At 48.9% G+C, this 18,929-nt stretch overlaps 2 protein-coding genes across 2 annotated transcripts; both read left to right on the forward strand.

Moving 5' to 3' along the window:
* Positions 1–1,061: 1,061 nt before the first annotated feature.
* Positions 1,062–6,718, forward strand: RNF222 (ring finger protein 222). The gene is made up of 3 exons (XM_006062922.3): positions 1,062–1,193; positions 5,288–5,500; positions 6,057–6,718. The coding sequence occupies exon 3, from the start codon at positions 6,083–6,085 to the stop codon at positions 6,716–6,718; it is 636 nt and encodes a 211-aa protein (XP_006062984.3). The 5' UTR covers positions 1,062–1,193; positions 5,288–5,500; positions 6,057–6,082.
* Positions 6,719–13,717: 6,999 nt separating this feature from the next.
* Positions 13,718–18,785, forward strand: RPL26 (ribosomal protein L26). The gene is made up of 4 exons (XM_006062920.4): positions 13,718–13,850; positions 14,867–15,039; positions 16,061–16,201; positions 18,614–18,785. Exons 2-4 carry the CDS (start codon positions 14,872–14,874, stop codon positions 18,740–18,742), a joined length of 438 nt encoding a protein of 145 aa, XP_006062982.1. The 5' UTR covers positions 13,718–13,850; positions 14,867–14,871; the 3' UTR covers positions 18,743–18,785.
* The last annotated feature ends 144 nt before the right edge of the window (positions 18,786–18,929 follow it).

The following is an 18,929-nucleotide window of genomic DNA, read 5'->3' on the forward strand; positions in this document are numbered from 1 at the left end:
GTGATGTTGGGTTGTATGAGTTGTTTATATATGTTGGATATTAATCCCTTATCAGTCATATCATTTGCAAATATTTCCTCCCATTTTTGTAGGTTCAGGCACATTATTTGTATCCATTTATTTAATCATCATCACAATCCTATAGAGTGGGTAATATAATTTTTCTTGGCCTCACGGCACAGCTTGTGACATCTTAGTTCCCCCACCAAGGACTGAAAATGGGCCTGTGGCAGTGAGAGCCCAGAGTCCTAACCACTGGACAGCCAGGGAAGCCCCAGTCTGCATTTCAAGACAGATTCTTAACCACTGGGCCACCAGGGAAGTCCCAACTCCTGCCTTATTCTTGATTATTTTTTCCTGATCATGAAAGAAATATACATTCAACGATCACAGGAATGCATGAGTCAGAAAGTTTCTTTAGTGATAACCACTAACAAGTTGATGTGTCTACTTCCAGATTTTTCCTCTATAAAAACGATCATATATTATCATTTCCATAGAGTCACACAGACTGTTCTGAAACTTCTGTTTCACATGGTATCAGGGACAGTTCTCCTTTATTGGTTTTATTGTGCCTCCTTCTTTATCCCTGTGGTGTTTGATCTTTGGAGCTCTGAGCCCCTCTGAGTGTGAGATGAAAGACAAGTGTATATAAGCACATCACCCAAATATTTGTGTATGACTTTGGGTGGCAAAGAGTTACTGAGGCTGATCTGAGCCCTTCGCCCTGCGCCCTGGCATGGCAAGGGAGCAGGAAGCAACGGGAGGATCACCAAAATGAACTCTGGAGGCTGGAGGACTGTATGACTTTCTCATTATTGGAGGGACGTGGAGACTCATCTTTGGGGATGGGTCCTGGGTCACTGCCCCCATACTGAGACCCTGTGCTTGTCTCCAGCACCCATCCTTGTACTCCTCCTTGGGTGGGGGATCCCTCCTCTCTGAGCATCTTCATCAAGATCACCTGACTCCAACAGGGGCCAAACCCCTGGGCAACGCCAAAGCCTCCTGGCCTCAAACGGGTTGGGCGACCTGCTCAGTCATTAGCAAATGCCTCGGCGGCGGCGGCGGCTGTCACACTAACAGCAGCAGGAGGACGTGCCGCCCGCCCAGTGCTTCTGGGTGGCTCAGATCTGCTCTGTGGAGGCCTGCGGGTGGAGAGGTGGATGCTGCTCGCCCTGGTCCCAGCCAAAGTGAGTCTGGGGGCCGGGCTGGGGGCAGGGAAGGAGCTTGGCAGAGTTCTGCACTGATGCCAGGGGTGTGTGTGTGAGAGAGAGAGAGACAGCGGACGCTATAAAGCATTGGGAATCCAGGAGGGAAACCTAGGTGCCCACAGGTGTCACCCCGCCTCACAGACTCACTGTCCCAAGGTGGGGAGGTGGGGGTCACCTGAGCTGGTGACACCCCCCACCAGTCCTCAAGATGGGTGGTGGGCTGCTGCTGAGGGTGAAGCCAGGCCCTGGGGCTTCATGGGGTCGGCCCCCCTTGGGCCAGCCCTCCCCCTCCCCCTGCCTCTCATAGCTGGAGGGGCAGCTCCAGTTACAGTCACTTTAAGGAGGGAAGTTTGGGGGAGGGTCACTTTCCCATACAGGTTTCCTCATCATTCTTTAAAAAAAAAAAAACTTTATTGAGGTATGATTGACATTCAACAAGATGTACATATTTAACATATACAACTGGATTCTGGAGTTTTCAGGAGGCATTTTCATCCTTGGTTGTTTGTTAAATTGGTGTTTCTGTAGAGGCATAAGGGCTGGGACCTCCTAGTAATGCTATCTTGCTCTCAATTCTTCACCTACTCCTTCACTCGAGTTCTGGAACGCCCTCCATGGATGCACATTCTCGGTGGATGGGGTGGTTCACAGTGTAGCCAGGCTGACCTGGCCTCGAACCCTGGATCTGCCCTGGACTTTCTTTTAATTCCCACCGTATACTGTTTATTCTTTTTTTTTTTTTTTTTTTTGGCTTCTTTATTTGGCTTCACTGGGTCTTAGTTACAGCATGAGGGATCTAGTTCCCTGAGCAAGGGTTGAACCCGGCCCCCCTGCATTGGGAGCTCAGAGTCCTAGCCACTAGACCACTAGGGAAGTCCCAGCAGCCTGCTTTGAACAAAGTTACTTAAGCCTTGGTTCCCTCGTCTGTAAAACAGAGATAATATCTACCTCCTGGAGCTGTTGACGATGAAATGAGGAAGGGATGCAGAATGCCAAGCACACAATTAGTGTTCAATAAATAGCTGCTGTTGTAATTATTTATTATTAGCTGGACACTGGTCCCACCTCACCTAGGAAGACCTTCCAGCCCTCCTCTCCCCAAAATTTCCTGAAGCACCAACGGGGATGCCTTTGAATATAATGTCTTCCCCTTCATTTAGCTAGTCTGTGCCCCAATCAGAGCGTGTTCCTCAGATTTCTTCTGCTGCCCTCTCCCCAGCACCTGAGACAGAGTCAGGTTCGGAAGAACTCAAGGATGGAGAATGAAATGGTATGAAGAGAAAGGGAGGGACTGAGCATGGGAGGCAAGAAGGTAGGGATGGAGGACGGGTGGCCTTGCCCAGACGTGAAGGACAAGGCTCTCCCGAAGCACAGGATGGGAAGGGACTGCACAGGAGGCCATCAGCAGGGATCTGGGATGTCATCTGCATCCCCCGCGTCCCATTATTTCTCAAACTCAGTTCTCTCTGCTCCCCTGCTCAACCCAAGGAGGACAGCGCTTCCTGCCGCAGCTAATATCTACTCACCCAATCTATCAACTGATTCAAATATTTTCTACACTCTCTAGGAAATCAATGAATATCTCCCCACTCCCATCTCCCTCTCCAACCCCTCCCCAAGGTGACTTCAGACAAGTCACTTCCCTTCTCTGGGCTTGGGTCTTTTCATCTATAACACTCGATTTTACTAAATGACCTCCAACATCCTTTCCCCTCCAGCATTCTCGAATCTATCTGCTCTATTCTCTTGCCTATCTTGATACCTCACTTCTCAGTTTTCCAAACAACTTAGGGTATTGATCATCATTCCTCCTTTAAAAAAAAAATCTCTCTTCAAGAACTTTATAAATGTCCACTAGATTCTAAAAGCTTCATGAAGGACACTTGCCCCCATGCCACGCTTGCATGATCTTAGTTCCCTGATCAGCAATCAAACCCATGGCAGTGAGAGCCCAGAATTCAATCCTAACAACCAGGGAACACCCTTGAAGGGTTTTCTTAATCACTGCTAATTTCCAATGTCTGGCTCAGTACTTAGCCTGCAGCAACACTCAATAAATAATTGTTGAATAACTGGATACATGAATGAATGGATGGATGGGTGGGTGGATGGATGGAATTGCCACCATACGCCTCTTGGGAGTTATGAAACGCAGGGGGACATGCTAGCAGTTGGTCAGCTTAAGAAAATCAGGGTCATCCTGAGAAAAACCTGTTTAGATAGCTGCATGTTATGAAACAGAAATGTCTGAGACACTGGAACACCAACTTAATAACCTATTGCCCATCACTTACCTATTCCATTATCATCTTTTCTGGTTGTTATTCTAACTCCAGGGGAGCTGCCCTTTGTCAGGGGCATGAGTGTTTTTAGTCATCTACATGATAAGAAACATCTGGGGAGGAGAGGGAAGGCAAGTGCTAGGAAGAGAAAGGACTGAGCCTGATTGACAACAATCTAGCACCAAAGACATGATGCTTCTGAACTGTGGTGCTGGAGAAGACTCTTGAGAGTCCCTTGGACTGCAAGGAGATCCAACCAGTCAATCCTAAAAGAAATCAGTCCTGAATATTCATTGGAAGGACTGATGCTGAAGCTGAAGCTCCAATATTTGGCCACCTAATGTGAAGAGCTGACTCACTGGAAAAGACCCTGATGCTAGGAAAGATTCAGGGCAGGAGAGGGGGCAACAGAAAATGAGATGGTTGGATGGCATCACTGATTCAACAGGCATGAGTTTGCCATGAGATAGTGAAGGACAGGGAAGCCTGGTGTGTTGCAGTCCATGGGGTTGCAAAGAGTTGGACACTTCTTAGTGACTGAACAACAGCCATTTATTGAGCATTTACTATGTGCCAGATTTTTCATTCATGGCACCTCACTTAATGCTCTGGACAACTCTGAGAAAAAGCCAGTACTATTATTATCAGCCCCACCTTAGAGATGGGAAACTGAGGCTCAAATAGGTTATACAGACAGTAGTGGGCATATCAAGGATTTGAAGGCAGCTTCAGGGTCTGAGTACTTGAACCCCCTCCCCTGGCCTGGAGGCCACACTGACCACCTTGGAGATCGAGGTTTGAAAACACCTGCAAAGGCTTTGGTGCTGCCACCAGGGTGCCCGGTCCCCTACCCCCACCTCTACATATTTGTGCCCTTTGTTGGTTATGGGATATTTTCAACTTGGCAAAATGGGCTTGGAACCAAGCTAACAGGGAAGAGAGCGTTCAATTGGTGATTGAACCAATTCTCGTCTGTCCTTCCCCATTAACTAGTTTTGTTCCCACTATGTCATCTCTCAGTGGCTCAGCAGTAAAGAATCCGCCTGCTATGCAGGAGACGTGGGTTCAATCCCTGGGTCGGGAAGATCCCCTGGAGAAGGAAATGGCAACCCACTCCAGTATTCTTGCCTGGAGAATCCCATGGTCAGAGGAGCCCAGCAAGCTACAGTCTGTGGGGTCACAAAAGAGTCAGACACAACTGAGGGACTAAACAATAACAACAGTGTCATCTCTCAGGTTTGGGGGCTGCCACACACCATTCTAGCTCTCAGTGTGTCCAGGGGTGTTTTGATGGAAGAATATATCACATCAGTAACCCTTCAGCAGGACCATGCAATCACGTGACCATTTGATCAGTCCTTTTAAAGAGGCTGTTCTAGGACTTCACTGGCGATCCAATGGTTAAGATTCCATACTCCCAGTGCAGGGACATGGGTTCCACCCCTGGCCAGGGAAGTCAGATCCCACACGCTGCCTAGTGAGGCCAATAAATAGATAGATAAATAAACAGGCTGTTGGAAATGGACTTAGATGACACAGCTGCAATACTGGGAACGTGTGGAGGAATGAGAACACCGGCACCGCGTCACACACCCAAACAGGGGCTTCCCGTCAAATCGTCACCTGGGGAACTGCACTTAATCCAACAACACTGCTACTGCTCAGAGCGTCCTTGGAGCCTCTCTTTAGCTCTCAGATAACATCTGAAACCCACCTGTCACTTCATGGTGACTCTGTGTCTTTGATTTAAAATAATTTCATGCCACTTGGGCATTCATTTGCTTTTACCAGACTGGGCACCAGGTGACCTTTGGCCATTTCCAAATACCAGACATATCCTCGAAGGATGAAAACCTGCCTTCACAGAGGTTGATTGGAAGGTTCTCTCGCAACCTTGGGCAGGCTGCCGAGAAGAATCTGAAGGATGACTGAGCTGTGGTGGGCGGAGGAAGGAGCCCACAGCTCCCTGACGTGATCGCGCGGCTGGCCAGCCGGCATTTGGATGTAAGTTTTGAGTTTTATTCTCAAATCCCTCATTGCTCTCCAGCTGCACTTAGCATAGAGGGATGGGAGCCAGGGGCTGAGGACAGTTGTATGGGTCAGCCAGCCTGAGCGGGGAGATGGAGTGGCAGCAGAGGCTTTTCTGGAGAATGGCCACAATGGGCACAACACACAGCCCCCACTGGAACCTGGACCAGGCGGAGTGGGGGCAACCTCGGCTTAGCCACCTGCCTCCCATGGGGAATGGGTCCTGCTGCCTCCATTGGGGGCTTGGGACCAAGGAGAGGGGAGGGATGACCACAGGCGACGCACATGTGGTGGTGAGGGATCAAGGGGCTACACCTTGGTCTCCGCATACCTCCTTCCAGTGGGGGGTGGCTGGGATCTCTGCTTGCCAGTCCCCCAACTCCCCTTCCAGAAGTGCCCTCTCATCTCCTCCCCAGGGTCCTGGTGTGATTCGGGGAGGCCCCTGAGGAGGAGTGGCAGGAGAGGCAGCAGGGAGGCAGGCAGGGGAACCAAGCCAGAAAAGGCACTGATGCTCAACCCTTCCCGCCCACAGCGAGGGCCCTGCCCTCCTGCTCGGCCATGTCTGAGGGCGAGAGCAAGGACAGCTCGGGCAGCGAGTGCCCCGTGTGCTATGAGAAGTTCCGAGAGCTGCAGGGCGCCAGCCGGACGCTGAGCTGCGGCCACGTGTTCTGCCATGACTGCCTGGTCAAGTACCTCCTGTCCACGCGCGTGGATGGCCAGGTCCAGAGGACCATTGTCTGCCCCATCTGCCGCTACGTCACCTTCCTCAGCAGGAAGAGCTCCCGCTGGCCCGCCAAGCTGGACAAGAGCTCCCAGATCCTGGCCGTGCCCGTGGGCCTGCCCCCGTCACCACTGCCAGATGCCCTGGGCCACGCCAACCCCCTGGCTCTCTCCCAGCCCGTCTGGAGATCATCCCCAGGCCAAGGTGGCCAGCTGCCCTTGGACCCGCCGCCCGGCCTGCCCCGGGAGCCACAGATCTTCATCATCAGCCGTCATGGGATGCCCCTTGGGGAACAGGACAGCGTCCTGCCGCGGCGCAGCCTGGCAGAGCTCTCCGGGGCCTCCCCGGCGCCCAGCTCCACCCGGTCCTTCTGCTGCCGCTCCCGGGCCCTGCTGCTCATCACCCTCATAGCCGTGGTGGCTGTGGTGGCCGCCATCCTCCCCTGGGTGCTGCTGGTGAGGAAGCAGGCGTGAGTGGGGGCACCAGTCGGAGAGCCCCGCTGGAAGCTGTCCGCTCGCACAGCCAGGCTGGCCGTGGCCTGGGAGGGGCGCCAGTGCGGCCTTGGGCCAACGGAGCCTCAGGGGCAGCCTGGGGCAGAGATGAGGTGTTAGGGTGCTGACTGGCATCACCTGGCTCTTTGCTCCCAGCAGGGATCAGAAAGGACCAGGAGGCAGGACCTCTGAGGCAAGAGTTTGGGTGGGGCAGGGGAACTCTGAGCTGAGAAGGAAACTCCAGGTTCCAAGCCAGGGAGGAAGTGATGGACACCCCTACTCAGAAACCACAGCGGGGGTACACCTCAGCAGATAGACGTCCCTCCTCTAGGCTAGAACCCAGCGAGGCTGGGGGTGGGGTGGGTAGCTGCCCCACCTGTGGGTGTCCCCATGTGCCAGGTGACCTACCCAAAGCTAGGTGGGACTCGGAGTCGGGGCACCTCCTGCTGGAGGGGGACCACAGGCGAGACCCCTCCAGGCCAGAACTCTGGGCCAGGATCCCTGGCGTGCTCCCAGGAACAGACAGAAGGGATGGGGTGGCACAGGGGCCAAGGCACATGTGCTCCCCAGAATCTCAGCACCCGCCCCGCTGCCTCTGACCCCCACAGTTGGGTGTGTGCCTTCCTACCCCTGGAACCACCAGTCTGGAAGGTCTTCCCTAAAGGAGAGGTTGAGCTCAGGGGCTGCGGCCCAGAATTCCTGGGAGAAGGGACAGAAAAGGGGAGCTGAGGCCACGTCAGGAATTAAAGGTTTGCTGACAAAGGTGGAGGCCAGCGGAATGGCCCACGAACAGAGCTAGACGGCTCCCCAAGCCCTCCCAGCCCAACAATGGCCCAGATTTTGAGTCCTGGGGTTTTCAAGGATGGCCTGCCAGGTGGGCAGTGCAGGAGCTGCCTGCTGGCTGGGACCTGAGTCAGCTGAGAACTATGTGGGCACATGAGCCCCTGGGGGCTCCCGCCTCCCGCCCAGCCTGTGACCAACCACTCATTAGAGGCCACACCAGCCAGGCCAGTTCCTGGGGTGGATTCCCAGGCTGGGCTGGGTGAGGAAGGGTGGGGAGGAAAACAGCTGTGCTTGGCAGGGACGCTTCTATCTCAGTGAACACGGAACCCAGCTGCTATCAGCCGCTGGCCAAGGTCATGTCACCTGGGGATGCCACCTGAGCTGGGGGTCCTTGAGGAGGACACTAGAAAAGGCTCAGGTTGGGCCTTATCTGGGGAGTGAGCCATTTGGGAACAGCTATTTCGTGTTTATTAAGGCCCATAAGTCAATGGGCCATCATCTTAATTTTAGGGTTAAAAACAGCAAAAACCCCAAGCTTTCTCGAATGGGTGGTTTATTGCAGCCCAGGTGTTCCAGCAGCCGTGCCCTCCACAGCACGTGCCTCTCTCAGCGGAGCTTGCTACACATGGGGAAAGACGTAGAGCCCTGCTTCTGGTTGTTGTTTGGTGGCTCCGTCATGTCCAACTCTTTTGCAACCCCCATGGATTATAGCCCACCAGGCTCCTCTGTCCATGGGATTCTCCAGGCAAGAATATTGGAGTGGGTTGCCATTTGCTTCTCCAGGGAGTCTTCCTGACCCAGGGACCAAACCCGAACCTACAGTATTGGCAGGAAGACTCTTTACCACTGAGCCACCTGGGAAGCCCACCCTGCCGCTCACCTGGTTCCTAAAAGCCTGTCCGTAATGTGGTCATTTGGGGACCATTAGGGGAGGGGGTCCACACTACAGCGGGGGTCAGGGCACAGGGTGAGTTGATCTAAAGCACCTCTGGGCTTCCTTCTGATATTTTCAAGTCAAGAGAACACAGGTGCTATTGGGGGAAGTACAGGTGAATTCATGGGGAAAATATTTATTATAGGAAATAAAATGTTAAATTTACAAAGGCTCTACTGAATCCGTTTTAATCACAGCCAGGCTGCTTTAAACAATGTCATGAATTTCTGGGGACCTGATTTTAAGTCTTTGCAGACTCTATTGTGTTTGCCAAAAGTCAATTTCAAAATACCTCTAGTGTTTCCATACTGTTCAGCAGTGACTTATAGATGGAACTTCTTTCATTTTCAAAGAATGTCAAAAGCTGTTATTTTTTTTTAATAAAGGTCTATATTTTCTCAAAAATTTAAGATGAATTGCAGATACATGTGAAAGGGCTGAGCTTGGACTTCTAGGATTGTTCATTTTAGATGAAAAAATGGTCTGAAAACTCAGATTTGAATGGCTCTTAAACATCTACTCGGCCACATTTGGGAAAAGAATGCAAGTTACAATTCTGCTTGGCATCTCAATTTTCACCCTATTCAACTGTCAAACCCTGAAGGTTTCAAAACCCACTGTTGCCAAAGCCGAGGGACAGAGGTGAGGCTGGTGTGCTTGTGTGCGTGCGTGCTCAGTCACGTCTGACTCTTTGCGATCCTGGTAGCCCACCAGGCTCCTCTGTCCATGGAATTTTCCAGGCAAGAATACTGGAGTGGGTTGTCATTTCCTACTTCAGGGGATCTTCCCCACCCAGGGATCAAACCTGTGTCTCCCGCATTGGCAGGCAGATTCTTTACCACTGTGCCACTTGGAAAGCCCAGGTGGGGTCAGTAGCAAGGTATATTGATAAAACCCCTAAGAAGGAAACTTCCCTGATGGTTCAGTGGTTAAGACTCCCAATGGAGGGGGCCTGGGTTCGATCCCTGGTCAGAGAAATAGTTCCCACATGCCTCAACGAAGATTAAAGATCCTTCATGCTGCTACTAAGATTCAGTGCAGCCAAATAAATATTAAAAAAAAAAATAGGAAGGGAAATTTGTCCACTTGGACCCAGAAATTCTAGAAATGTATCCAATAAATATGCTTGCATGTTGGGGCATCAACATATGTTATACGATTGCACTATTGTTCCTAAAAACCAGGAATCGGAAAACCCCACAAGCGATGCAGAGAATACCATGCAGCTGTGAAAAGAACAAGGAAGGACCTGCAAACCGACCCAGAAAGTCTGCAAGACCCAATGGCCAATAGGCAAAGGCCAGGGGTGGAATGCTGGATGTCCAATTATACAATTCGTGTCAAAAGTGGAGGAATAAGAATTTACTCTCCAGGGCACTTTCCTAGCTGTCCAGCGATCAGGACTCCCCACTCCCAATGCGGGGGCCCAGGTTCCAGCCCTGGTCAGGGAACTAAGATCCCACATGCTGTGGGGCATAGCTGAAAGAATAAAAAAAGAATCTACTTTCCGATTTGCTTATTTGCACATAAAGCAACTGGGAAGATTTAAAAAAAACTAGAAAGAGTGATCAGTTGTGGAAGGGGATGAGAAAATGATGGAACAGGAAAGGAACTTCTCTCTTCACCTTTGGCATTTTTGGATATCTGAGCCAAGTAAATGTATGGATTATTCAAACATTAAATTGAAAAATTATATTAGAAGCTAAATATATCTTCAGTGTACACACCTGTTGCCTGGTGAGTGAGGAGCAGGCCCCAAGAAGGTTTGAGAGCTGCCAGACTGCTTGTCTGTGGTTCCAGAGTGTCAGCTACCGGCTCCGAGGGGCTGGTTTGTCTGGTCCCAGGAGTGACATCTTAGGCTTAACGGGCACCCCAGGAAGGAAGGTAAAAAGTTTGATATTGTCAGCATTCCTAAGTTCCTATGCATTTCTCTGGGTCCAACCTATTTTTTTTTTTTTTTTTTTTTTGCCACATCACACAACATGTATTGAATTCTCTGCTTCTCCACTGTGTCCTGCCCCGTGCCCTCCCCCGCATCCCATCATCCTCCCTGGACGCTTCATTACAAGTCTGTCTCCTTCTTCTAGATGGCCTGCTCCTTGAGGAGAGGCTAGATCTCACTGATCTTCATAAGATCATTAGCAAAGAGTCAAAACTGGATAAATATTTGAAGCATGCATAAGTGAATGGATAAACAAATGAACCAGTGAACAAACAAACATGATGGCCTGGTGTCCAGAAAAAAAGTTTAGTCCAGGGATGCAGGCATGAAACCTGGGTAATACCCTCTTTAGTGTCTTCAGTTCAGTTCAGTTCAGTCGCTCAGTCGTGTCCAACTCTTTTCAACCCCATGAACCGCAGCACGACAGGCCTCCCTGTCCATCACCAACTCCTGGAGTCCACCCAAACCCATGTCTCTTGAGTGGGTGATGCCATCCAACCATCTAGGGCTACTCAAAGACCACTGTCAGGATGACCCTAAGGAACCAGTTTAAAAGGACTCGTGTGGGGGACTTCCTGGTGACACAATGGTCAAGAACCCGCTTGCCAATGCAGGGGACAAGGGTTCGATCCCTGCTCCAGGAAGATCCCACATGTGGCAGAGCAACTAAGACCACGTGCCACAACTACTGAGCCCGAGAGCTATAATTAGTGAAAACCATGTGCCTCAAGCCTGTGCTTCTCAACAAGAGAAGCTACCATAGTGAGAAGCCTGTGCACTGCAAGGAAGAGTAGCCCCCACTTGCCACAACTAGAAAAAGCCCATATGCAGCAATGAAGACCCAGCATAGCCATAAATAAATAAATCATGCTTAAAAAAAGAAAAGACACTTGTGGGGACTTCCTTGGCAGTCCAGTGGTTAAGGCTCAACAACAACAAGAGGACTCATGTAAGAAGAACGTGGAGAGAGAGGGCAGCCAGGCGAGGCCTAGAGGATCAAGTGGGGTGGAGCCATGACACCCAACAGACACTAGTGAAGATAAACAGACTATAACTAGGCTAGCAGTCACCTCCCTCTGTGGGTACAATTTCCATCCATCTTCATACTGTATAAAGGGATTATGCTTCCACGTGGTGGGCTGAAGTTTACGAGGACTGTGTTGCATGGAGAGAAGGAAGTAAAGAGGCCTGAGAGGGTTGGGTGACAGCAAAGAATGATGGGGAGGCTGAAGAAACAGAGAAGACCTTGGTGGGAAGAGAGGAAGATGATGGCGAGACCTGAAGAAGAGATAAGAAGAAAGAGAAGGGGGTAAGACAGTAGGGACCAGAAAGGAAGGCAAGTAGGAAGGCAGGAGCCTTCAGAGGCTCCCATGACTATCCACATGCAACTCAAACTCAGCTCAACCCCAGCACCCCATGGGCTCCTGTCTGAATGCCTCTCATGCCAGCCACAAGGACCTGGCTCCTGGAGACACAGTGTCATGGACTCACACCTCCATGACTTCCCTCAAGCTATTCCCACTGCCTCCAGGAGCTAATTTTTTTTTAATCTATTTTTAATTGGAGGGTAATTGCTTTACAATGTTGGTTACAGTGTTGGTTTCTGTCATACATCAACAGGAGGAGCTAATTGTAACATTCTTCAAAAGTCAGTCAAGGGTGACTTTACCCCAGGTCTTCCCTGACCCGGGAGTTCTCTTCTGTTCTCCAAGCACAGAAGTACCCAAGGGCAGCTGGGCTCAGTGAGCACTTTTCTGGGCTTCTAAGGTGGTTGATTTCCTTGTTTATCTCTCCTCTTAGACAGTGAACTTCCTGCAGGCAGAAACTTTGACTAGTTTCATTTTGCGACTCCAGTGTGCAACTCTAGGCTGGCCCCATAAAAGATGTTCCATGAACATTTGTTGAAAAGAATTACGGCAGAGGAGTTCTGCTCTCCCTAAATTTTTGAACCACAAATAAAATACTGGACTGTATCTTCACAGCATATTTAAGAACAAAACTATTTTTAAATCATGAAAGCACGTTCTTGGGACTTCCCTGGTGGTCCAGTGGTTAAGACTCTGAGCTTCCACTGCAGGGAGCAAATGTTCTATTCCTGGTCAGGGAACTAAGATCCCACATGCTGCAGGTGTAGCAAAAAAAAAAAAAAAAAAAAACCCACACAATCTTGACTGACTCCACTGTGGGCCCTCAAGAGTATGATTTCTCACTCTGACGTGACCCAATTGGGTTCTTACAAATCAGGCCCGCTTAGGAAATTACCAGAAGGAGCTGGGAAGCCAGCCTTCAGGGGTTTGTCTATATCCTATGGGTTCTGTATAACCTTGCACGAGCTCCTCTCACTTCTCTGTGGCTCAGTGTTCCCATCTGTAATATGGAACAATACCAGGATTGCAAGACTCTTTGGTGGATTAAAGGAGTTAAAAATGCAGTGAGTGCCCATAGGACTCTGCAAGCTCACCAGGTCTTAAGCATCATGAAACGCGCGTCTTCCCCTCCTATGACACCTGTATTATTCATTCAACAGAAACCGGTCCCTTACCAGGTGCGCGGCCGGACGCGCGGCGGGAGTTCACCCTGCACTGCAATCCTTTTGCAGGGGAGCGCACCCCTTAGCCCTGCTTCCATCAGATCCTGAACTGAATGAAAGCAAGCGGTAAAATGAGGAAAAGGGCACAGCTCTCAGCGTGGAGAGGCTTCCTCACGCCGCGCTCCTTCAAGGTGTGGTCTCGGACCAGCACTCCCGGAATCACCTAGGAGCGCGTTAGAAACCCGGGTTCAGTCCTATTTTCCCGGGTTTGGAGGGACGGACTCGCGGTCCAAGTCCTCAAAGGCCCCTCGCTGGCGGGAGCTGAATCGCTGGCGGGCCCCGCGAAAGAGTCCGCACATTCGGCTGTGTTCAAGCGGCAGCACGCGCCCGGCTGGAGCCGCTTACGCGACACGGATACTCAACAGGCCCAGGGCCTTTGCCTGGGATGTCCAGGTAACCGAGGTGACCAGCTAGCTGGAGTCCCAACGCCACCTGGCGGTCAAATATATGACCCGCCTTTTTCTCGGTTAAAGGACCCTCCTGCCTGGTGTTCGGGTGTGAAGGGACACAGGTCCCTGGGGCCGCTCACTTCAACACCCTCCACGACAGTAAGACCCCGAACAGTCCCCTCCCCCCTACCCCCACTCGCCCGGGAACTACCGTTCCCAGAGGACGCAGATGCAAAATCCAGGACTCCCACTGGAGGCTCCAGGACCTGGAGAAGTTTTGCAGTCCCTCGTAGTTCCCCTCCGGGCCACGAGAGGGCGTTAGTCATCATTGTCTCCCCAGTTTCCTCTACGCATTCAAACTCCGCGCCTCTCTTGCTCAAGAAACATCGGTCTCGCGAGATCTTGCGGAAACTTACAGAACCGGAAGCAGCCTGCAGATCTCTTCCCTTCTGTGGCCATCGCTGAAGCGCTAGCGGGTAAGAGTTTCCCGGGACAAAGCGTATAATCCGCAACCATCTGTTCACGGGCACCGTGGCTTTCGACCCGGAGTGCCCCAGTACTGTTCCGGCGGCCGAGTAGCAGCCAGGGAGGGAGGCCAGGATGCTCTTGGCTTTTCTCCTAAGCTCAAGGGCCGCCGGGCCGGAGGAAGGAGGAGGAAAGAGGGTTTTGAGACTTGGAAACGGGAGCTGAAGGGTAGAGAGCCTGTGGCGATGGTGTCTAGTCTGGGCAGAATAGTTTCCTAAAGAATGGTCTCGGGTAGTTTCTTGGTTAAACTCTCAGGCCTCGCACGCCCGTTGGAAGACTTTTTGGACCTGAGTTCTGTGCGTTTTCCAGGTTCGGGATATAGGACCTGATTTCATTCATTTGGGAGGAGAGTTCATCTGTTCGGGCTCCGTTCTGTAGATTAACGTTGACTGGTTTTTCTAAAACGTGGTAATACGTTTGAATTGAGTCGTCAAGTCTCCTTTACCCTAATGAACAGAGATATAAGCACTGTCTTAGCTTCCTTACGCGGTAATCATGGAGTTTGGGTTTCCCTGGTGGCTCAGACGGTAAACAATCCGCCTGCGATGCAGGAGACCGGGTTCGACCCCAGGGTCGGGAAGATCTGAAGAAGGGAATGGCTGGTTAGGCACTCCAGTGTTGTTGCCTAGAAGAATTCCATGGACAGCAGAGCCTGGCAGGCTACAGTCCGTGGGGTCGCAAAGAGTCGGACACGATTGAGCGACTAACACATGGAGTTTGAGAGTGTGAACAAAAAGATTAATTCCAATAGGTCTGTGGGCTATGGGAAATTCTTCTATTCTGTAATTAAATAATTTAAAAAATCCCAGTGGGGCAATTCAGCTCAAGCAGCTTTTGATGAAGTTAATGTGACAGGTTTTGTGAGCATTGTAAACTTTCAAGATGAAATTGTTGCAGATGCTTGTTTGTAAACTGAGTGAGATTTTGGTCCTTTAAGGGTTTACACCTCTTTTAACTTTTTATTTAGCCAAAATGAAGTTCAATCCCTTTGTGACTTCTGACCGAAGCAAGAATCGAAAAAGGCATTTCAATGCGCCTTCCCACATTCGCAGGAAAATTATGTCTTCTCCTCTTTCTAAAGAGCTAAGACAGAAGTACAACGTTCGATCCATGCCCATCCGAAAGGATGATGAAGTTCAGGTATGTGCCTGTGTTCAGGTCATATTGTCGAATATCCTGCACTTTATTAACAGATGATAGGTTGAAACATAAACTGCTTTTTCCACTGTTACTCTTTGGTGAAAATCTGTTGTCCCAAGCATCAGGTTGCAGTCGTGATAAAACAGAAGAAAGATGGTTTGGAACTAGTATATTGGTTTGGGATTATCTTTTTCTGGGTATGTTTGGTCGTTAGAGATGCATTTGGGAACCAGTAAACAATTCTGTGTGTCTAAATCAAAATTCAGATACACAAGTTCCAGGGAACTAGCGGTCTGGGTGTTAAGACGGCACTCCCAATGCAGGGGGCATGGGTTAAGAAAAGATTTCAAGCCATCTATTAAGCAGCTTCCATGTTACCAACATTTCATGAGGTGAACAGCCATTTTTCGCTCCTGTGCTGATGCTAAAATTGCTGGTAGATTTGAGAGCCCATCTTCTGCTTCCAAGATAGTTTAATCTGAGAAAGTCTGTGATTGGGAAGAAGCATCTATTCAGAAACACTGGCTGGCTGAGGATCATCGGGGAGAGAATGATATGATGTTCATTAACCTTTGGGAGAGAATTAGCCTGTTCCTGAAGTATTAGCTGCTGCCCATGCTCTGGCACTTAGTAGGACCCTTTAGTAGGTTGTGAATTTAAATATTTGTGGCCTGTTCCCTTTGAAGTGACAGTTTCCTTGTCAGCTGGTACAAAAAAACAAGGTGGGCTTGTTGCTCATTTTTAACCCTGAAACAAGCCCACCACCGCTGGTGGCCCATCAGTTGTAGAGATGCACTGTCCATCACTGTAGATTTATATGGGGCATAGTTTCCTTGCAGGTTAGTTGAAGCCAGAGAGAATTACTGGCACATTTCCATTGACCATTAGGTCTTTCAAAATTGGAAGGGTCTGTATATGTATATGATAGAGGGAATGAGGTTTACCTGATTCATAGATTTACTGGTTTAGAAGTTTAATGTTCCTTTATCTGCATATATGTTATGTTTTAATTTGCACTAAGGTTGTACGAGGGCACTACAAAGGGCAGCAAATTGGCAAAGTAGTCCAGGTTTACAGGAAGAAATACGTCATCTACATTGAACGAGTGCAGCGGGAGAAGGCTAATGGCACAACTGTCCATGTGGGCATTCACCCCAGCAAGGTGGGTGTTTTTGAGAATGCTTGAGATGGGGGAAAGAAATTACAGCAATCGCTGACAAATGTGACTGCTTGTTGACAGAAATAGATTTTAAGTGTTCTGGAAATCAGTCTTAAAGCCAGTACTATTTTTTCCTGAAATCAGGTGTCTTTTAACAGGTATCCTGTATGTATATGTAATGTATATGTGTATGTATATATATATGTATGTGTATATATATATATACACATGTATATGTGTATATATATATATAGGTATATGTAATATACCTTTTTCTTAAAAAGTATTGGTAAGCTGATTGATCAATCTAACATGAATAGATCTTAAAATCTAGGAAATAGGGTAATTTTTAGATGCTATGGAGGTCATACCCTGTGTGTTAAACAGAATTGAGTAAGCTGTAAGGAAAGTAGGTCTTAATCCATTTGCAGATCTAGAGCTCAGAGACTAGATTCATTGATAGAAGATACAATCTAATTCTCCTGTCCTTGACTTCAATGTGAATTCTCCAATACTGCTGTCTCTTAAAAGGTAATAAATGCACTTGGTGCCTGTTCAAATACTGAGGTGTTGGTTTTTTAAGATCTTGAGTTGGCACCATAAGTCTAATCTTCAGACTACACAAAAGTCGAAAGACTAATACATCTGTTGCATTATCTTTTCACCTAGAATTCACAGCTACCATTTTCTTTCCCTTCTTCCCTACCCCTCCAATGGATTACAAGCATTATGACAGAGTGCATTTCCTAAGAGCAAGGGCTTTCCCACTCTACTACATAACCTTATTTTTGCCCCTAGGACTGGATCAGCCGCTGTCAAAGTCACCAATACAGTGACCGATTCTTAGTGTTTTCTGAACTTAATGTAGTGTTTGACACCATTGATCTCCCTCTTTTGACTTACCTTCATCTCTTATTCCAAACACACCTCAATATCCAGTTGACGATTTTGCATTTCAACTTGGATATCTCATCAATATCAAACCCAACATGTTTAAACTGCTGGCTTGTTCTTGAACCCTCTTGCTCTTGGTAGTCTGCTACCAACACTGTGTGTGACGGCTCTGTCCTTCTCAACTGCTTAGGCCAGCATGTTGTTACTGATTGTTGACTCCTGTCACATTATATCCAGAATCCCGTCTGCTTGTTACCATCAGAGTGGCCTACAAGGCTCATCTCCAGTGACTTCCCTGGTGGTCCAGTGGCTAAGACTACGCTTCCAGTGCAGGGGGCATGGGTTCGTTCCCTGGTTAGGGAACTAGATCCCACATGCCACAACTAAGACCTGGCGCAGCCATATGAGGTTCACTCAGCAGCTATTACTTGATGATTTCACTCTCCATGTTGTAGTCTGCTGGCCTCTTTGCTGTTCCTGTAACTATGCTACTCTGTGTGCTGGTTGGCAGCATCCACCTGGCAGCTTCACAGAATTGTATATTCTGTTCCCAGGTCTGCTGCTGCTGCTAAGTCACTTCAGTCATGTCCAACTCTGTGCGACCCCCATAGACAGCAGCCCACCAGGCTTCCCCGTCCTTGGGATTCTCCAGGCAAGAACACTGGAGTGGGTTGCCATTTCCTTCTCCAGTGCATGAAAGTCAGTCGTGTCCGACTCTTCGCGACCCCATGGACTGCAGCCTACCAGACTCCTCCGCCCATGGGATTTGGGAACAAGGGATCTATTTTAACAAGCCCTTCAGACACACTCAGATCTGAGAAACACCTATTAAACTTGGAAGTTCTCCTGCCTCTGGACTTGAATGTTTGCTGTTCTCTTTGAAACGCTTCTACCTGCTCCTCAGGTCTCTGTTCAGGCACAGCCCTTTTTGGGGGGTTTAACCCCTTTCCTCCAGCATTTCATCTCATTAAATAGAACCTCCATGGTAGTGGAGATTGTCCTTTGGTCACTATGCTGAATCCCCAGACCTTGTTCACTGCTATCTTCTCCTTCCTAACACTAAAATCTGTCATAATCTGGATACCTTTAGTGACAAATCTGTTGGAATAGGGTCTGTTCTATGATTTTCCTAAAAGTTTTGCAGGTTGAAACGTGTGAAGGCTGCATTTAATTTCCAGACTTACGAGACTAAAGATACTGTGGAAATAAAAATGTCTATGATTTAGTTAGCTTATAAAACTGGGGTGAGGAGTGGAATTATTGAAATACATGCAGTAGAAGCAGCTGATATTTATCACAGAAGATGTGAGAAGAACCACCAGTGCCACACTGCCTTCTCCTTTGTGGGCTGAACATTAGTGAACATTTAAGTCAGGTTTGTTTGGGGGTAAAGAATCATTTCTAGCGCTTAAGCAATCCACTCCCACAAGTAGGGGACTGAATGTTGGACCTTCCCATGTGTTCTGTATTGGTGATTGTTTAAAGCTTAAAATTTGTTTTTTTTTCCTTATTCGTCTGCAGGTGGTTATCACCAGACTAAAACTGGACAAAGACCGCAAAAAGATCCTCGAACGTAAAGCCAAATCTCGCCAAGTAGGAAAGGAAAAGGGCAAATATAAGGAAGAAACAATTGAGAAGATGCAAGAATAAAGTCATCATGTCTACAGCTTTCATTAAAAACTGTTAAAATGAAGAGTCTTTATGTGTGGTGCTTTGGGACAAGGCCTAGTTAGTTTTCATGGAAGTCCTGGTCATGTTAGCTGCCTAGGGGCAGACCATCCTTATCTTGTGGCTTGATTGCACTAATGAAAAGTACCGTTTGGAAAAAGCTGGCTTT

This window comes from Bubalus bubalis, chromosome 3, assembly GCF_019923935.1.
Source record: "Bubalus bubalis isolate 160015118507 breed Murrah chromosome 3, NDDB_SH_1, whole genome shotgun sequence".
Taxonomy (NCBI): Eukaryota; Metazoa; Chordata; class Mammalia; order Artiodactyla; family Bovidae; genus Bubalus; species Bubalus bubalis.